Here is a 21,560-nt window from a genome sequence, read left to right on the forward strand (position 1 = left end):
TCAGCTACTTAGTGAGGCTCTCAGCAACTTAGTGAGACCCTGTTTCCAAATAAAGTGTAAAAAAAAAAAAAAAAAGAATAAAAATTAGGGCTGCGGGTGTAGCTCGGAGGTAGAATGCCCCTGGGGATTGAACCTGCTGATATTAATAATCATCATTATCACCACAATACTGATAGTTATAATACTAATTGGTATTTCTATTTTGTGAAAATATTTTGACCTCACGTAAATTTGGAAACCTCTGTGCTAGGGTGCTGAGGAATATATTTCATCCATATTAGCTCTTTTATTCCTTATGAAAGCTCATAAGATAGGTATTATCAGCTTAATTTTACACACACACACACACACACACCAAGATTTAGCAGAGTTTTAGGGACCTGTCTAAGTTTACACCACTGGTAAGTGACTGAGGCTGAAGGGGCTGTGAGTTGCCTAAACTTTCCCAACGAATCAGAGGCAGAACTAATCCTGGTATCCTGATTCTCCTCCCAGGACTCCTTTGGTGAAGCCACACTTAATCTCCAAATCCTCATTTGTCTTCTTCCTTCCAAGTCTGCATTTACAATATGAAAAGATGGACTTCCATTCTTTACTTTTTTTTTTTTTTTTTTTTTTTTTTTGGTGGTACTGGGGTTCCTGGAAGCCCTTCTACCTCCGGGCTACACTTCCAGACCTATTTTTTTTTTATACTTTTTTATTTGGAAACAGGGTCTCATAAACCAGCGCACACGGCTGGCTTCAAACCTGCGCGATCCTCCTGTCTCTGCCTCCCAAGCGCGGGGATTACAAGCGTGCGCCACCACGGCCGGCTTTACATCTTATTTTACCATAGAAATACTTGTGCTTACTTAGTAGCTGCCCCTCTTGATTCTAAGTATGAGAGGAAAATGCACGTGCTCTTACAGTTGGTGTTCAGTCTGAATAAATGCTAAAACAATATTAAAACAACTTTTGGCTCCTGTAACCAAGGCGACCCTGAGTCCTACAGAGAACCTCGACTCAGGTTTCCTGTGGCTAAATGGCTGAGCCTGCCTTTCAGGGAATTGGATACTTGGGATCCATTTTCAACCTGGTGAGCTCCAATTTAACACTGAAGAGAATGTGGATTTTCCCTTTGGCTCCCACAGAAATAATCCCTGATACCATCTTTTTAACCTAGAGGGACAGGTGACATTAGAACCCAAAGTCCAATGAATGCTGATAAAACCTTTACAAAATTCAATGTGTCAGCCTGTCCTAGCGGTATTTTAAAACCCAGCCTTCCCCAGGTTCAGTGAGGTGTTTTTCCTTGCTTTTGTTTGGTAGCACTTAACATGCAGACTTATGAACAGCACGATAAGCAGTCTTTGTGCCTTTAGGCTCATTTCAATTTATTATAAAATTTATTACATTTATTTATTACAAATTTATTACAAAACTGTTTTATTACAAAACTGTGTTGTTATGACTCACTTCTAGACACAAATGAATCCCTAGGATTGAATCTTTGACTTGAATCACTTTGAGTTGCTCAAATATTTATTGACTGTAGATGATTTGCCAATCTTTCTGCTAGAAACTGGAGGTTCAAAGGGGAGTAAGCACAGAGGCTCTGCCTATAAGTGGAAGTCATGTAGTGGTTGCAGTTCAGGCATTTGTGAGTTCTGATGGCTTCAGGGAGGAGAGCGTAACCAGCTCTACCTAGATGATGCTCCCAAGGCAAACTTTAAGAAGAGGTGAGGATTACATTTTATTCTGAATTTCAAGTAGGGATGTTGCTGGGTACATATGTTGAGAAAGGGAATTAAACACTGAAAGAAGTATATGCTAAAAAAAAAATGGGCTGAAATTGCATGTTATGAGGGAGGAAGCTGATATTTAAATATTCCTGGACTATGGATTGACTCAGAGGAATGGCAGCCAGTCATGGATCAGGGTATGATGATGAATGATCTTGTAGGCCATGCAAGTGACTGGATTTTATAGAGTGGATATCATAGGTTTTTCAGACTGTGCATGGAAAAAAATCCTTAGTTCTTTTGTGGTGTTTATCTGGAAAATATTTTTGTGTAATAATATATAATAAGATTTCTATATGAAATCACATCCTATGTGGGAGTTGCAAATAGAATTCCATTCTTTCCATGAAAGTAAATTTGGACACTATCTATGGTTCATGATGCACAAAAGTTAAATTTCCATTTAAAAATAAGCAAATAATTCTCAATGGTATAAATATTATGAGATTTTTAAAACTGAAATTAAAGGACTAGAATTATAGTATTCACTTGTATCATTTTTACTAGACCATCTAAGTGTAAATTCATATATAAAATAAGAACTAGTCGCTCAGATCACATTGTACTCAAGCCATGATAAACACTAAGACCCTTCATTAACACTTGATATAGATTTTCAGGGTAGAAAATCCCAATCTTTTTTAGGTACAATATTTAAGGAAAAGTCTAGAATGCAAAAAAATTAATAGAAAAAAGAAAATAATACTATGGCTAAGACTATGAACCTTGGCAGGTGTAGGTCTAAGCAATTGTTTTTCAACTTTCCCTCAATGTTTTAATAAAAGTTGCTGTGGAGCATTTTATTATTTTTCATAGCTAGACTTAATCAACACCCAACTACTGTGTCAGCCTCAGATGAACTTTGGAATGTGCTGATGTGGTGAATAGACAAAGCATCCAAAGGAATCTAAAGAACATTGACTACAGTTTCCTGTGTTCCTCCCTTCCATCTTATCACTGATGAGAATAACAACACAGCAATATGTAGTGGGCAACACTTATGATTTCTCTTCTCACGTCTTTTTTTTTTGTTTTTGCGGGTCTGGGGATGGAACCCAGGGGCATTCAACCTCCAAGCTACACCCCCTGCCCTATTTATTTTATTCTTTATTTTGAAACAGGGTCTAAGTTGAAGAGGGCCTCACTAAGTAGCTGAGGCTGTCTATGAACCGCGATCCTCCAGTCTCAGCCTCCCAAATGCTGGGATTACAAGCATGCACCACCACGCCCAGCATACGTATTATCTTATTTGACCTTCACTGTACCCTGGTAAAAATAGGCAGTATCTGTCTCTGGAAAAAATCTCTGAGGTGAATTAAATATGATAAAATGTTTAAGAAGGTAATGTTCTGGGGAAAGGAGGACACTTCTACTGATCTGAGTTACTGGGCTCTTGGATTTGCTCCTAGGATTCTGAGTTTTATCTCATAATGCAGCAGAACCTCTGACTCAAGAAACCACCATTTAGATGCAGAAATGTTCTGAAATAATGAGTGAAGAAGCAGCCTACATTTCCATGATGGATGTCTCAGACAAGACTCCTCATTGAGGAACAGCATGGCAGAGTGTGAGGTCAAAGCATATGAAACCACCAAAATAGTCAAAATGGACTACTTCAAGTGGTTTAACTTCAAAGACAATCATTTTCTAGAGTTAGCTGTGTAAGTCTGAGTCTGAGCCTTCCCTCCCACCACTGCTTTGTTATGTGGCCCCGAAGGGCCATGTAGCCTTCCCTGAGTTCTTATCCTCATCCAGAAAATGGACAGAACAATGTTTCTCTCATAGGACAGTTGGGAGGATAAAACATACAATGTGATTAACATCCAGTTCATAAACTGCTGCCACTATGGAAAGCCGGGCACTGCCTCACACGTCAGCGGCAGGGTGAGCTGGTGGTTTGTGCAATTGGAAGCAGGTGTAGTCCCTTACTTCTGACTGAGTCATTTTGAGTTCCCTCTAATCCCTCAATCTAGTATCCCATCATTCACTATATGTTTCCTACTTCACATGCTAAATGATCATTTAATTTACTCTTTTCTCTCCATTTTTATAGCACTGCCCTACTTTAAGATTCCCATGATATCTCTTGGGTAGATGGTTTTGTAATGGTCTCAAAACTGGCCTCCTTGAATTTAATCTTTGTTCTTGTCCCCACTTTTCTCTCTAGGTACAAATCTAACCATGTATATGCTTCACGAATTACCTATATTACCTTCCCAATAACCTATAGAATGAAGTCCAAGTCCTTACCAAATTTTTCTGCCTTGCTTCGTGTTATAAACTCCTCCTTATTAGGTTTCATAACAAAGAGAAAATTGTCTTTTGTGTTCTTTGCACCTTGTCTAGTTCATTCTTCTCTACATGACTCAGGAAGATACCATCTGCATAGGCTTGAAAGGCTGTCTGTCTCATTTGACAGGCAATGCTCTATAACAGTAGCATCCCAGCTCCAGCCCAGGGGCAGGGTTCTCTAAACACAAGACTCCCAGACTTGCTGCTTATCTCACTTCAGTTACCTTCCCCAACAGGAAGAGAAATAGTAGATGTACAAATGGGGAGCTGTCAAAGAAATGTGATGCTTCCAAGGCACCTCTGTAAAGATTTGTAATGTGGCTTGCTTTCTACCTGGATACTTGAATTTAAGGAGACTGATCACAATCATACCAGGCTGTGTCTAAAGGGATGTGATGGAGAAGCAATCAGTCTAGATGTCAGTAGACTACTGTGTTGTCTGCTGTATCCCCAAGCACTTACCACCGCACAATGACTCGTGGCCCCGTAATATCCTGAAACAAGCTGATAATCTTGTCAGAACAGTTCGTAAAGTTTATTACTTCGCCTCCAGAAGGAAATACAGGTGAAGGCTTATTTGGTGACTGAGGGTGAGTAGAAAGAGGATGTGAAGTTTCATCATTACTACCTGACACTGCTGATTGTCTCTGTGGTTTACTTAGATGAAGGGCAACATGAGTCTGAATTTGTGGCTCATCCTAGACTATGTGAACTGTTGGGATTACCTGCATATTCTAGAAGGTGCAGGTTACCTTTTTCCTCCCCCAGTGCAAATCTTTTCTTCTGGGAAGGCTTTGAGAACCCTCAGACATAAATACAAGACACAGGAAGCAAGGAATTAGAGCTTAGATTTTAAAAAATAACTACTTTTAGCTAGGTAAGGTGGTGCAGGCCTATAATCCCAGTACTTGGAAGTCTCAGACAGGAAGATTATAGGTTCGAGACCCTCAGCAACTTAGCAAGACCCTGTTTCAAAATAAGGGATGGGAGTGTGGCTCAGAGATAGAATGCCCCTGGATTCAATTTCCAGCACCAAAATAAGTACTTTTAAAATCATTATATAGTAAGCAGGAAAAATTACTAGGCCTAGAATCAGACACATATTCCATCTTAGTGCCATTTATTAACTACAGCTTTTTACATGAGTCACACATTGTCTCAGAGCCTCTGCCTGCCCATATGTCAAAAGTAGATGGATGATACCTGTTTTAGTCACCTTTCTCTTCACTGTGACCAAATTATGTGACTAACAACTCAGAGAAGGAAAGGTTTGTTGAAACTTAGGATTTCAAAGGTTTCGGGGGCCACAGCCTATGGCTGGATGGCAGAAACCCTGGTGACAGTGCTTCGGGGCATGATGGTGGGAAGAAAGCCATGCTCACCTCATGGTGGCCAGAAAGCAGAGAGAGGGAGAAGGGACCAGGGACATACATAGTTTCCAAGGCCACAGCTCCAATGACCCACCTCCAGCCATGCCCCACCTCTGAACCTCACTGCCTCAGGACCATGTCGTTAGAATTCCACACCCTAACCATAGCAGTACCCATCCAGCAGGACTGATTTGAAGATATAAGTGGACAAGGATGGAAGAGGGTCTAGTGTTGCAATTGGCACATAGTAGGAACTGTGTTTTTTCTGTCATCGTCATTGCTAATGGCCAACCGCTTTACTTTTGTTTCTGAAATAACTAGGCTTGGGTTTGATTTTTTTCTCTTCTACTCAGATTTGAAAGCTGCGGATCTAGAAAAATCACCATGTTTCTTTTTAATAGAAACAGATGGATGACTAGACCAGCCAGAGGAAAAATAGGAAAGCTCCATGAGAGAGACATGACAGAGAGCTTGGCTGATGGGCTGTAATTTAGAGCATCCATCACCACTGGCCCAGGGACAGACACTGTAGTCTAAGCCTGACCTGAGCTCTGATTTCTTCCAACCTGTTAAGTAATTCGTTTAATATCTGATGAAGATTCACCACGATGTTTGGCATGGCTAGGTTGTCTCTGCCAAGATATTTTATACTCTTCTTATATATTAATGCCCCAAATTATACTCCTACAGAGTAAAGGGACTTACTGTGCCCTTTGTGGATACATTCAGGTAGCCTATACACTCCCTAGGATAGTGCTCACAGGTTGGTAGATATATGTGCTCGTCAATATTTAAAAAAGAGGATTCAAAGATTTTATTAGATTCTCAGAGTCTGTGACCAAAAAGATGTTAAGAGCCATTGCTACATAGTATAAAACCTTATTTGTTAAAACTTTGGGAGACAGTTTTCATGAGTGTGTTTTTCCTGAGGTCTCAAAACATACCCTGATTTAAAAAAAGACAGGACTGTAGCCATGCATTATTTCTGTGTACTGTACTATGTCAAAATAGAACTTTTACTACATTTGTTTCTTAACACAATTCACATAGACATTCCAAGTTCCTTCCTAAAAGTTGGTAAAACATGCCTGAGTTTATAATATTCTTCAAGCCAGAAACATGTTCCTTATCATTATCTCATATTTCAAAAACAAATACTCACTTGTTTTCTTAAATAACAAGTTCCTTGGGGACAAGGGAACAGGGCTTGGAGTTTAACCATCCAGCATCCATTAGCCCATGTATTTTACTTATAAATGAAACCTGCTAAATACCAGAGTGCCTTCAAGCAGATGTGAAACAGCCAGCTGACTATTTGACACATGACCCACCCCACGATCGGGCCTTAGCTGACGATACGGGGCAAACCACAGTGAGGAGGTGGATTTTGCTGGGAGTTGATGGCCTCAAGTATTTGAAATGAAGAATCTGAAGTCACCACCTTGATCTCTAAAATAAAAATAGACAATTCAGAGATAGAAACAGACATTCTTTTCTCCTGACCCTCTGATGCTGTGGCTAAATCTTTAATTAGGGAAGTCCCAAAAGACCTAAAGCAGTTCCTCCACAAGCAGAAAAATGCCTTTCTGATCTCTTCATTTTCTTTTGAGGTGAGGCAGCACTTGGTAGAGATGGGACCATTTGGTTCAAACATTCCAACCACTGACAGTTCTTGTTGCCTTTTTTGGCCTTAATTTAAACTTCTCTTTAGTAATGCTGGCAAGAAAATAGAGCTGACCGGAGAGAGCAGACCAGGCAGAGGATCTGTCCACATCTCCTTAGAGGTACTGAGAGAAATTAGGGAGACTAGAGGGGGCTCATGAGGAAGCTCAGGAAGGTCAGCAAGTGAGAGGTCGGGATGCGGTAAGAACCCCGTGCTCTCTTCCTAGCCACCCATCAGACAGAGTGCAAATGGTCAAGAGCACAGGCCTTGGGTTTCCACATGCCCAAATGTGACCCCTGGACTATCACTTGGTGTCAGTGCTATGTTGGCAAAATGTAGAACCTCTCTTAGAGGTCTTCCTAACCAAGGAAGTAGAGATGATTACACCCACCACACCGTGTAGCCGGTGTGGTGAGCTTTAATGCGATAATGCATGCAAAGTATACAGTGGCATCCAATACATGCTGGCTTGAGGCTAGCTATTTTTATTTCACCATAAAATTTTCTAGGAAGGTGAGGGATATTTTTTTAAAAACCACATTATAGCCGGGCGTGGTGGCACACGCTTGTAATCCCCATGCTTGGGAGGCAGAGACAGGAGGATCGCTCAGGTTCTAAGCCAGCCTCGCTGGCTTAATAGACCCTGTTTCCAAATAAAATATAAAATATGTCTGGGAGTGTAGCCCAGAGGTAGAAGGGTTTCATCCCCAGTACCACCAAATAAATAAATAAAACCACATTGTAAATAATGTTTCTAAAATGCAATACATAGACATTTGGCCCTTCCTATTAAGGGATTCTATATCTTTGTGTGTTCATCTGACCAAAGATGAAAAATATTAATAACAATTAAATCACAAAAATAATATAATGAAAATAATCTGGTATGACAACTATTTACATAGAATTTACTTTGCATTAGGTATTGTAAGTAACCTAGAGATGATGATTTAAAATATATGGAAGGATATGTTATATGAGAATACTACACCATTTTATATAAAGGAATTGAACATCCATAAATTTTGGCAAACAGAGGAGTTCTGAAACCAGTCCCTCAATGATACCAAGGAACAACTGTATATGTAAATGTATATGCATATATACGTATATAACTATATTTTAATGTATATACATATATACATATATGTATACTTATATACATACTTATATTTATTAAGTAAAGGTCACCAAACATAATTTAACCTATTTTGATAATGAAAAGTAACATTTTATGGCTATTGAAGTTAATTTTTAAAATGTTTTTTGTACTTGTCATTATTTAGCATATCAATGGATGCCCTGTGCTGTAAGGCACAGAACTATGAGACACTTGTTATACTTTCAACTGGTAGCCTGAAGATGAAAGCTCCCTGAGTTTGAGTATGTACTTGTCATTTTCTCTCTGACAGCTTCTATTTCTACTGATGTTTAACTTTGCCTTTTTGACCTAATTTCTAATTTGGTACTGTTCTTCTAGTCTGGAAAAGGATCCTAACAAGGGCAGATTATCTCTGTTCTTAAAATAAGAGGGAGCCAGTCAAGGTAACACAGTCATCTCAGTACTTGGGAGACAGAGTTCAAGACCAGCCTCAGTAACTTAGCAAGGCTCAGAGAAACCTAGTGCAACCCTGTTTCAAAGAAAAAAATAAAAATAAAAAAAATCTGGGGGTGCAGCTGAGCAGTAGGATGTCCCTGTTATATATGGACAGGGCAAACCTTATTTTTTCTTCCCTGCTACTTCATTTTATTTGCTGTATTTTTAGGGTGTTTGATCTATTTATAATGCATATTCTTTTATAAGTAAAGATTAGCAAGTAAATATTTAGTAGAGCTTATTGTCCAGTGACATACAAGTTCCTGATATAGTCACATATACCTGCAGGAATGGAGTCTCATTTTTGACCGTACACTCTTTGGTGGCTGGGAACCCTCTTCTCAGTTCAATGAATGCCGAATCTGTCATGTGCAGGACCGTGAATTAGATTCACCCATAAGCACAAGATGAATTAATGGATCCTGTCTTCAAGCAGCTTAAAGTCTAAGAGAACAAAGACCATGTGAAGTGAAATGTGAGGCGACACTAGATGAGTTCCATAATGAAGTCTTAAGTGACACTGGAAAACTCCAAGGGGAAAAAGGTTTTTTTCTGGAGATCACGTTCCTGAGGGTGTGGTGGGATGTTTCTGGGTTGGCTAGAGAATGTGCAGGTTTTCCTTGTCATTGACTGGAAAGAAGGTCATCCAAAAAGATTTGTCCAAACAAAAGCAAATACACATAGCACAAAGGTACAGATGAATTGAGAGATGAAGAGAATTTCCATTTGTTTGCAGTGTGGAATATTTACAGAATTATAGTAACAGACATAACTGGAGAAATCCAGTAGACCAGGTCATCGAGTGCCACTGTCAGCAAGTTGTTCTGTGTCCTGGTTACTTTGCAGAAGATTCAATTCTGAATTGCCCAAGTGAGCTCCACTTACACCAAATGGCAAAAGTGAGCACAGCACGCCAAAGTATAAGGGTATGTCATGGGAAAAATTTTATTAGGCAATTTTGTTATTACATAATCATCTCTTTTTTCTGGAAGATAACAGGTTTTATATATTTTGGAGGGAAGAATTTAAAATTTAAAAAGAAATATGAAAAATCTTACGTTTTTAAGGATGGTAGATATTAGATACCCAGCAATAAAAAATTATGGCATTTGCAGGAAAATAGATGGACCTGGAGAACATTATGTTAAGTGAGATTAGCCAGTCACAGAAAGTTAAAGGTCATATGTTTTCTCTTGCATGCAGAAGCTAGGGAGTAATTGGGATACTAAAGGAACTGTAGAGATTGGAAGAGAAACTTCAGCAGAGAGAGGGATGTGGTCTAGGGAGGCTGGTGGGGTAGGGAGGGAGAATTAATATAGGAAATACTTGTACTGGGGGAAAATAATTACCAATAGAGAAAGTCTCTTCTAATTTAACTACTAAGGAAAACAAGTTAAAGCAGGAAGTCATTTAATCTTTGATAGAACAGAGATATATTGAATTCAGACTTAGATGATACAAGTCAACCAGCCAACATGGTATCTGTATGAAATCAAGAAACATGATAACCACAATATGTAGAAGACGCTGTTGGTGTCACACAATACACTGTTTATAGAAGTTCTTTCTTTATAAATAGGAGTACACTCTGAAATAACTATAAGAAGTATAGTAAATATATAAACCAATAACAGTCTTATTAGCACTGTTAAGTGCTATGCACATAACTGTATGTGCTATACACTTACACAACTGCCAGCAACGTAGGCTTCTTTAAACCAGTGTCACCACAAACATGGCAGCAATGAGTTTGCTAGGATGTTAGGACAGTTGTGATTTCACTAAGCGACAGAAAATTTTCATCTCTTGTATGATCCTATGAGATCACTATGGTGTATAGTGGTTTTGGTATAACCAAAACAACATGTGGCCCCTATTTAGAAGGCTATATAGTCAGGAAAAAGACTAGAGCACTAGGGTTGTAGCTCAAGGGTAGAACATTTTTCTAGCATGTATGAGGTCTTGGGTTCAACCACTGGCACTGAAAAAATAAGAGGAAAAAGAAGAGGAGGAGGAGGTCGAGGAGGGGTAGCAGGAGGAGGAGAAAACTAAAGCTTTAGGTTTTAAGAGTTGCAGAGGAGAAATATCTGGGGCAGCCTGGCTGGATGCTAACAAACTTTTATATTAAGCTTACAGTTTCTCTCGTAAATGTGGCTGTTACAGGAAGAACAAAAGATGTTTTTGGAAGAATAACATAATTAGTTCAAGTCAGATTCGGAGTTTGGATCTTGGCGTCTCTGCAGATCTCATTTCTAATGACATTTTATTCTTTTTGTTATGTTTTTATCATTATTTTAGTGACCTTTGACTTTACTTCTGTCTTTGAGATTATAGTCTCTTAAATTTAAAAGTCTATTTAGAATGCTTAACAGAAAATTTAATCAAAATGCTGAGCCAAATTTCAACTCAAAATGTATTAACGTCACTGGAAATGTGATTTCGATTGTCAGGGTAATGTCTTTTGGCCAAAAATGGGTTTGCCACACAGTTGTAGACATTTAGAAAGTAATGATATTTAGCCAAGAAATAAAAAATGGAATCAAAAAACAAAACTAGTCAGCATGCTAGAGTACTACAGAAGACCGATATGTCCTTTTTATTTTCTATCCTCCTTGATGTAGATACATTTTCCATATGATTATGTGTACTTGTTTATCACATAAAAACAAACACATTTGCTCATATTTGATGGTACAAGAAAGTAATGGACTGGATCAATGTAAGGGGTGCTTGTTTGAGTTCAATATTCTGCATAATTTTCTGCCTTGTTGTGAGCCTGAGGCTGTAATCTCCCCAGACTTGGGTTTTGCTCATCTATTACGAAGCCAGACATCTTTCTCTATCCTTATGTTCTGTAATTCGACTACCTGTACGTTGTACCATGTTATTTCCTTTTTATAATCCTTTCTTGGAAGTTGATTAAAAGTCTTTTTCCAAGAATAAGAACTTCTGGCTTATGTTGTGATTTCAGGAGGGGAAAAAAGAAAGACACAAAATTTTAAAGTCTTCTTCAACTATCACTTTTAGGGGGGGGGAATAAAGCGAGTATAGATGTGTATTTTCTTAATTCCAACAACTTAATGAGTTATCATAAGATTTCTTTTCTATTCAGACTCTATATATAGAAACTATTGATTGCGATGAGCCATTTATGTCTCTAAATTTGCTGCACGTAGGACTAATTTGGTTTTCACTGCCAACCTATGAGATGAGATCCACTTTATAGATTTTGTTTGTAGAGGGAACACTGGCAAAGGAGCTGCTTCAGAGGAAGGGGATGAGGATGGCTTTCAATTACATATGTCCCATGTGAACACTTATGATCATCTTGATAGTTTTGTAATGCTACACATCAGAAGGAATTGGAAAAACACTCAAATAGTTTATAGGTTTATGAAGGAAAATAGATTGGAACTGGGTTGGATACTTTTATCTGATATATACAATTACAGTTTGCTATTTTTTAACCTTCAATTAAAATGGTAATAATAATTATATAAATAAATGATACCAATTTTTGCCTTTGGTATTTAGTAATAGACATTGATGAGGGGTGAAGGGGATAAGGTTAATACTAGCAGGGGATTTAGATGATGTTACTCTCCCACCTCAGTGCTTTCAATAACAATCCATTCCATTTAATATCCAAAGTCTTTAGCTTTAGCCATTCATTTATTGACCAACACGTAGATTGATCATAATCTGCCTGTTGTGACTTGTGTGCTGCTATAAACATGGATGTACATGTATCATAGTATTCCAACTTTAATTTTTGGAAGGATAAGAAGTGATGTAGCTGGATAAAGAAAATGTGATATTTTAATCAGATGCAAAGAATAGCAAAATTATGTCATTTGCAGGAAAATGGATGGAACTAAAGAATGTTATGCTTGATAAAACAATTCAAATAATTCCATGTTCATATAATATATGAAGACAGCGCTGTCAATGACAACATGTACAGGGGATAGGGAGCAGGGTTGGATCCAGAAGGATTCACATCAAGTGCTATGAGCATGTATATTTGACCCTCACTATGAGATATAATTACAATGTGCCAATAAAAATACATTAAAAATGAATAGAGCTATCAATATCATGTATGGGGAAGGGGAACGAGTAGGGAGGGAGTCGGGGGAGCTCACCAGGTGCTGTGTGCATATATGCCACTGTCTTTCCAAACTATACTGTGATGTGAGACTACAATGCACCAATAAAAGTAGCCTAGAAGAGTCTCTGGCACATTCTAGGTGCTCAACGGGTCCCTTTTCTATCAACTGTCAAATGAGAGGATGAAGAGTGATCCAATAGTGATCCCCAATTCAAAACTTGCACGACTCTAAACATTGAGCAAAATTCTGGAGTTATATCTCCACCCAGTCCCAGGGGTCTGGTGAAGAGAGTACTGACCAGTGATGGAAACATTGCCATTCTGAGCTTGCCAAGTAAATATTAGGACCTGGAATTAGAGACTCATTTGTATAACGAGCATAAACTTTAATGTTTAAAACATAAGACTTTTAAGTCAATAATAATAATAATAATAATAATAATAATAATACAACCATCTCTCCTAAGATGTTGGGAATGAGCACTTATTAGATAATCATGCCCACATGAAAGATTCATTTTCCAAGAGAACTGACTTGAGAAAAGACCAAAGGAGAGCAAGTTTTCATTGAAACTTGATAGATTTATGTTATTACAGCAGCAAAAATTTTATGACAGTGACTATATTGCCTATTGAGAATTATATCCATAGGACAATGGATGGATGGATGGCAATAAATGATTGTTATTATAAATTTTGCAAGTGGGATAAACCCACAGAATTAAGACCTCTTAAATGAACTTAATTTCTATGTATATTTGTCTGATAGCTGATTTTCTGAAAAAATAACTCCATATTTCTATGTCTTCAACCTGTTAGGCCATTCTCATTCTTTTTGGAAGTGGACTTCATGGATCTTTACTAACTATGCTTGGTTAATTTTCTAAAGTGTGTTGAACAAGATTATGGCTTGTAAATTTCCTTTTCCCTTGCACAGCTCTCTGCTTCTATCCTGTAGTAGGTTAGAATTAAACTAAAATACATGGAGGTTACCTCCAGCTTTTTCACTTTCTCTTTTGACCTCTGAAGAGTTCATATAATAACACTCTGTAGATTTTACCACCAAAGAACTTGCTCTTTCCTTCTTCCTTCCTCTCCTTCCTTCCTTGATGAAATATATAAAGGCAAGGTCATATGAAAAATATTTGTTATTATCTGCTTTTATTTCTTTTGGATTTGTTGTTGAAAATAAAGCTTTTTAAGAAATATGAAGTTTAATAAATTACAATTTCAATTTTTCTATCTATACCTGAAAAATGGGGTCTGTCTGAGCAGGACCATTAATTTAGTGCTGACTACATGTCCATATCAGTCTGAGAAGGAACTGGAGATAAAGAGGGACAATGAGAATCAATGAATGTGGAGAGAATGAAGAAAAGAGAAGAAGGGGGAAACTATAGCTCAAGGTTCTAATGAAATAAATCATATTAATTTAACAAGTATCTAAAGTGGGATAGCCTATGTTTCTTCCCACTAGGCCAAAAGCAGAAACCCCCAAATTCTCTATACTATACCTCCATCTCAGGTAGAGTAGCAATAACTTACCTTCAGACCATACAAGAAAGATCCAATGATTAAAGTTTATATCAGACTTGCACAATATAGCAGACTTCACCAATGCTAGATTTTCCTACTGCTTCAGAAGGTTATATTCCTTCCTAAGAGTCTTTTAATGTCCCTTTATCTTTTATGAAAAATATTCATTGCATTTCCTGAAACAGTTTTGTTTGGTTATTTCTATAACTAAGGAAAGCTGGAGGTACTAAAAATCTGATACTTTCCAAATTCTGATGTTATATTTTTATTTCTAAAGTAATAGGCCTATAGAGATGCCATAAGTGCTGAAACTGGGTAGTTAGTTACTCTTATGTAACAAGTTAAAATTTTTTATTTCTACCTGTTTTATAACTATCACCACTCCAAGAAAAGCAAAAGAAACATGAATAAAGTGGTGCCTGATATATTTCAGGTGTTATACAGGGTTCAGACACTCATTTAAAACTTTAAAAAAAACTTTCATGATTTTTAGATGAGAAAACTGAAACTCAGGAGTGGTTAAGCAGGTTGCCTCAGGAGGTAGTGAACATGAAATTTGAACCTAAGTCTCAAAGCTCAAAGCTCACACTCCCTTCATAGCTAAATATACTTCCCGTGGATCTGCTACTGTACCTACATCTTGATAGAAGTTGTTTGCCTGCTTAAAATTCTTAATGATGCCACTAACTCCATCATTACATGAATATTGGCAGTGAATATCTGGTCCTTTTGTATTAAATGTATTCTATGACTAGCCTCTAACATTTTCTTTTATGTTACCAAAAAGTCAAACATTTTTTTAAAAAGGCCATTTTATCCCCTTGAAGTTCTTATTTTTGAAATCTGTATTTTAGCATCTCAAAATCAGTTCCAATATATCAAATTTGAGCTGCAAGGTGCCATCCATATCAGACTCCTTTGTAAACCAGCACCTTTGGAGTGCCATTAAGATTTCCCCTAATAGGCTCAGCTCAGAATAATGGGGTGCATCTTATAAAAAGGCTCTGTTCTTACTAAGTACAAACATCACCTGGATTTCCTGAGTCACCTAAGCATTAAGGTGAAACATCCAGACCAGAGTACACATATCCACCAGCTTGGAACAATTCATTTTGGTTAGAGTTGTAAGTATACAGAGCAGCCAGTAAACGTTTGTAGAATAACTACATAAACTGGGTACTGCTAAGACATTGATCTCGATCTTTCATGCTTTTTGGCAATCACGTTTGTTAAGCATCTCATGTATTCTGGTTAATAGTGTAGGCACTGGAATTGCCTAAGTATCATGAAATACCATGGTAAGGTCTGGCCTCCTTCCTAACTGATCTAAAGTCTCTTATGAATTAAATTACAGAACCCATATTTAAAACTTAGAGGAAAAGCTGATTTTCAATGCCCCTTAATCTTTCCTGACAGAAAGATGGTGATGATCATCATGAATAGATATTGCCAGCCTGGCATTGCTGTCAATATACGGCACTATGCCCAGGGCAATTAGCTCAGCCTGTTTTTTATTACTAAGAACAAATGTTTGGCCTGGATTCATGTAGAAAATAAGTAATTCCATTACACGTGGCTCACCTTTAATAAACTCTCTAAGTTGATGAAGACTCAAGCTGAAACTTTACATTTATTACAGAAATAATCCATTTAGCAAACATTAGGTGACCTTATGTTCGTTGGGAGGCATACAAAAGATTAACATGCAAAATGTAGTCTTTTTGTTAGGACTAAATGTGCAGCCTTAAGTGGTCTGAAAAGATGTCTACTCAGTTTTTTTTAAAAAATAACTTTTGGGAGGGAAGGTGGTTTTGTTTCTAGTAATAAGGCAAAATGAATTGTAACCATTAACAAAAAGATATTGCAAAGTCATGAGAAGCCTGGACTCTGGCGTCAGGCAGAGGGTGTTTCGAATGTGGCCTGCCACTTACTATGTGACCTAGCACCAATATTTCTTACTCCCCAGGGTATAATAATCATTATGATAGTAGCTCCCACCTCACAACATTGTGTTGGGCCAGGATAAAGGAAAAAAAGTTCCTGGCAAATCCCCAGGAACATTGTAATACTCATTCAATTATCCCTGCTTGGTTTTAGGATGTGTTTTGGGTGAGTTGAGCTTTTCAAAGTACCATATACACATTCTGCACATTAGGTAAAACATCATGACATCATGTAATAATGTCATGAGGTTGGAGCTCACCCCTTTCCCTGAGTCGCTGCTTGCTGACCTGTCCATTTAGATTTGGGTTCCTTTTCCTTCCCTAATACTTCCAGATACACAAATGAATATAAAAAAAAAAATTTGAACATGAAATGGAGCGCAAATTGCAAAGATCAGGACAAGGCATTCGTTCTTTTGAAATATTATATAAATAATCAGCAGCTTTCTAAAAAATTGCTAGACAAACAGAGCACTGACTATGTGCCTGGCCACTGTGTGCTAGGCAGTTCTCTTGGCACTGCGGCAATCACCGTGACCCTCCATAGGAGTTGCTTGGCTTTAGAGCCAAACAGACATTGGCTCAAAATCTTGGTCTTTTTTGTTTCTTTAGTAACTTTGGAAGAGGAACTTAGAGTCTGTTTCATAATCCATAAATTAGGAGGTTAGCACTACTTTCTGCAGTTGTTGAAAGGATTATTGTGCATAGTGCTGGATGCCGGACGCAGTGTCTGACACACTCAATAAGCACCAGCTACCTTCTCCTCACTCTTAATGATTACAGAGAAAGAACACAACAGGTTGTCCCTCTGAGCCTCAAGTCCAGCAAGGAGATGGATCCTCGACGGAAAGTAGCACAGTACTTTTTGGATTCTCCATCAGTGTTGCTGCAGAGGGCAGCCCACACATAGACAAATTGGGATTTAAACCCAGATCTTCGAATTTCAAAGAAGGCCATGCATTCTGCTCCCCTCTGGCTGTACTGCTCGTTTTGGAAGGAGGATTTGCATGCTTCTGGGGAAGACATACAAGGGAATGGATTGGATTCCTTTATTAACTGTTTTCTTGCACTGACCCTAAATAGCTGCCACATCCACCTGGCCTGCTCTTCCCAAAGATCTTCTTCCCCTTCCAGAGTACTGAGTCCTTTTGAGGAGCTGGCTTTGTTCCTAGCCCTTGCTTTTTCAAGTCTTTTTTTTTTTTTTTTTCAGTACTGGGGATGGAACCCAGGAAGATTCTACCTGGGAGCTATACCCCCAGGTCTATTTTTTATTCTTTATCTTGAAACAGGGTTTCACTGAGTTGCAAAGGGCTTCACTAAGTAGTTGCGGCTGTTTGCAAACCGAGATCCTCCTATTTCCGCCTCCCAAATGCTGGGATTGCAAGCATGCACCACCACCCTTGGCTTGCTTTTTCTCAAGTTTTGTCAAAAGAAGGAGTAAGTGCTCCAGGAATATTATCCCCCAATGCAGTGCTTTTTCTAGTTGGATTTATCATCACACTAAAGCCTACACTCCCTCATGCCTAACTCCACCCACTCCAGGCCTAGAACCTGGCTTTCTCTAGGCTCTTCTCCTTTCAGTGGAACCTGCCCCCACACCTCTTTCTAGACCAACTTCTTTAAGATAGCTCAGGCGATAAACCAATTTCCATCAAGATGCAAAGGGAGGTGCAGATGCTACATAATGGCTTCTCCTTGTCTTACCAGTTAGCAATAGAATATCGGGAGTTCAGACCAAGGAGAGAAAGGAGGGCTTATTTGCAGGACCCTTTCCTTTTACTTGTAGGTGTCAGGAGAGCATCTCTGGTTAGGCCAGCAGCATCTTCCCTGTGGCTGCTGGTCGCTACTACCTCATTATCTTCTGTTTAGGGCTCAGCCACGGGAGGGCTCAACCTATCCATCTACATTACCATCCTTCATATTAGGGAGAAAAACATTTCAGATGTAAGTGAAACACATACACACACAAGCAAAAATTTCCAAGATTCTTATGAATACCAGATTGATGTTTTACCTAAAATTAGTATGTAGAATAAAGTCCAAATTTTCTCTTTTGAAAGTTTCCTCTAAACAATTCTCAGTGTAGTACTTTAAGTTCACTCAACTTCAGATTTTAGTATTTACTTAATGAATCACCACTCAGTGTACTCAGGAGAAAAGAAAATGAGTAGAAGTGATGTTTTTCTTCTGCTCAATTGTTCTTAACCCACAGGTTAATATACTCTTAAAACCAGGAAGTTCTAGAGTATTTTGTGTTGTTGGGTTTTTTAATTTTTGTTTTATGTTTATTATTTTAATATACTTTTAATAGTATGTTATAATTATACTAGTTTATGGAAGTTTTAGAAAACACACCAGTAAACAATCAAAATTCAAATTTTTTGTGGGACTGGGGTTCCTAGAAACCCTTCTACCTCTGGGTTACACTCCCAGACCTATTTTTATATTTTTTTAAATTTGGAAACAGGGTCTCTTAAACCAGCGAGGCTGGCTTTGAACCAGCTCAGTCCTCCTATCTCTGCCTCCCAAGCACGGGGATTACAAGTGTGTGCCACCACGCCCAGTTCTCAATTTTTTTTAAGTTTTAAAAATCTTTTTACCTATAACCTATAGAAATGTATTTTACATTACCACCAAGGTTGCAAATACCAATATACAATGAAGTGCAGAGACTTTTACGAAACAGTATTTGTAGATAATGCATGCTTACTCTTTTCTCTTCCATTTTATCTTATAAGTGGAATTTTCACCCTATCAGAATTGATTTCATAAGCTTGAAGGGCCTGGTTGCAGTTTGAGAAGACAATTGAGGGGGAAAATGCTTCTCTTTTAATATAATTGAGCCAATGATTTTAAGAATGTTCTATACACACCATCCCATGTGGATGGAGCTGCTGACTTCATGGAGTTTGCCATTGAGTAGAAATTATTGTGACAGTGTGATCTGATGGTAAAGATCAAAGGAACAAGCAGCATCCTTAAAAATATGTGTTTTATATGAAAAGCTTTTTATAAACATCTGGTACCCAAAAGGGAAAAGCTGAATGTTCTTTTGTAAATTCTCATGGAAATATGATGTTCTCATTTGTGGAGGTCACTATAAACACAGACTTATGGCTGTCTAGATCCTGATTTCTTTCCTAAGTATTTGGCAACATCAGCAAAACAAAACAAAACCAGAAACTTGGATCACAATCTTTTAAACCAATCTGCCTTGTTTCTTTCCCACTCCCTCCCATCATTTTATCCACTTAGAATAGTCTGGCTCAAGCTATTTTAATTTTGTTGTTGTGACAAAACACATGTAATATGCACTTTTCCATTTTGCCCATTTTAGAGTGTAAAATTCAGTGGCATTTAGTATGTGTTCAGTGTCATAGAAGCATCAGTATTATTTAGGTCCAGAATTTTTTTTTATCACAAATAGCCCTAGACCTAATAAGCAGTCAACCCTCAATTCTCCACTACCTAGCCCTACCAATGTCTGATTTACTGTATCATTGAATTTTTCTTCTCCAAATATTTCCTGTAAACAAAATCACATAATATGTGGCTTTGTAAACCTGGCTCTTTTCACTTAGCATAATGTTTTTAAGTTTTTGTTGTTGTTTGTTTCAGGTTTTTATTTGGTTTTGTTTTGTTTCGTTTAGTACTGGGTATTTAACTCAGAAACATTCTACTTCTAAACTATATTCCCATCCCAATTCTATTTCTTATTTTGAATCAGGATCTCATTAAGTTTATGGAGGCTGGCCTCAAACCTGTGATCCTCATGTCTCAGCACCCCAAGTACTAGGATTACAGTCATGTACCATCATGTCCAACTTAAGGTTCATTTTGCTGTAGCATGTAGCAATACTTTATTCCTTTTATGGCTAAATATTCTGTTGTATGGCTATACCACATTTCGTTCATTGACAGAACTACTTCAAGGAGAATTTTATTTACAAAATAATATTAAACTAAATGAGTAAAAATACCTTCACAGTCTGGTTAACGTATATAAATAGAACCTAATAGCCTTAAAAGAAATCCAAAATATCTCTGTAAAAGCCTGGGAATGTAAGTATTATATAATGAGAAACTTGTGAAATAATGCCAGCCCTCACCTATCGATTCAGGATTTCTCTGCATGTATATGGAGAGAATGAAACAATGCTAATAACAAAACTGCCCCCAGGGAAGAATATAGAAGAACCAAGGACAGAACCTTGCAGAATCTCAGATTTAGGAAATGCCTTTCTCACTAGAGATACCAATGATGATGAAAAACAACTTAGTCAAACACTCGGGCTCATTACTGAATAGGAAACCCCGCCTACTTTCTTACAGGTTCGCAAGAGCCCTAAAGGAGATAACATGTGCAAGTAGCACCGGACCATAGGCAGGCCCTCAGTAATGGTGGTGGAAGTGTTTCAATGAAGAAACTTCTTCCTGTGCCCTACTGTGCTGATTTACCATTGGTTTCCACATCTGTTTATTATTTTATAGCATAACAAAAACTGTCAATTGAAATACACTTTCTAGCTAGGCATGGTGGTACAAGCTTTTGTAATCTTAGTACTTGGGAGCCTGAGAAAGGAGGATCAAAAGTTCGTGTCCAGCCTTGGCAATTTGTGAGGCTCTCTGCAACCTAGTGTGTGAGACCCTGTTTCAGAATAAGGAATAAAATAGGGCTGAGGTTATAGATCCAAGGTAGAATGCCCTGGGTTCAATCCCCATTACCACGCAAAAGCTTTCTAATCCTTTTCTTGATAGACTCTCAAATAACTTTTCATTTATGTTTAACACCGTGTGGATGTTTCTTTTTGTATGATCTAAAAGATCTATTAAGACATGAATAACAGACTTGTATGACTTTGTTTACTGAAATCTTTTAGACTTTTCTTCATACTTTCTCCAATTTCTCAAATCTTTGCACTTTTCATGGGAGATCATGTTTTCAATGCTTGTTTTTATTCAACAACTTAATTTTTACTGGAATTTCACATCTTTGGTGTTTTTTCTATATTTCATATGTAAATGCTTTTCCATGTATTGGAAACATGTCTTTCAGTGAAACTTAACCTGTAGCTTAGTGTAGCATTTTATGAATAAACAAATTGTTCATCTCTTATTAGTTGCTTTGTTATAGACAGAAATTGAAACACAAAATGTAAATTAATTCAGCTATGTGATTAGAAATGATGCTGGGAATCTTTATATCTCTTGACTTATGACCCAGTGCACTTTTTGCTGGAAAATGGACAACTTGTGATGTTTATGAC

The 21,560-nt window shown here is 37.8% G+C and overlaps 1 protein-coding gene across 1 annotated transcript in view; it reads left to right on the forward strand.

The window, feature by feature from the left end:
- Positions 1 to 4,489: 4,489 nt before the first annotated feature.
- SGIP1 (SH3GL interacting endocytic adaptor 1) overlaps positions 4,490 to 21,560 on the forward strand; it is a gene marked incomplete at both ends in the record, with an annotated part of 146,597 nt that continues 129,526 nt past the window's right edge. Inside the window, 2 exons of the mRNA XM_080691438.1 lie at positions 4,490 to 4,638; positions 9,440 to 9,573. Coding sequence (XP_080547564.1) covers positions 4,490 to 4,638; positions 9,440 to 9,573 — 283 coding nt within the window. The remainder of the gene's footprint in view (positions 4,639 to 9,439; positions 9,574 to 21,560) is intronic.

The sequence above is a fragment of the Muscardinus avellanarius genome, assembly GCF_963383645.1.
Source record: "Muscardinus avellanarius genome assembly, chromosome: 3".
NCBI classification, from domain to species: Eukaryota; Metazoa; Chordata; class Mammalia; order Rodentia; family Gliridae; genus Muscardinus; species Muscardinus avellanarius.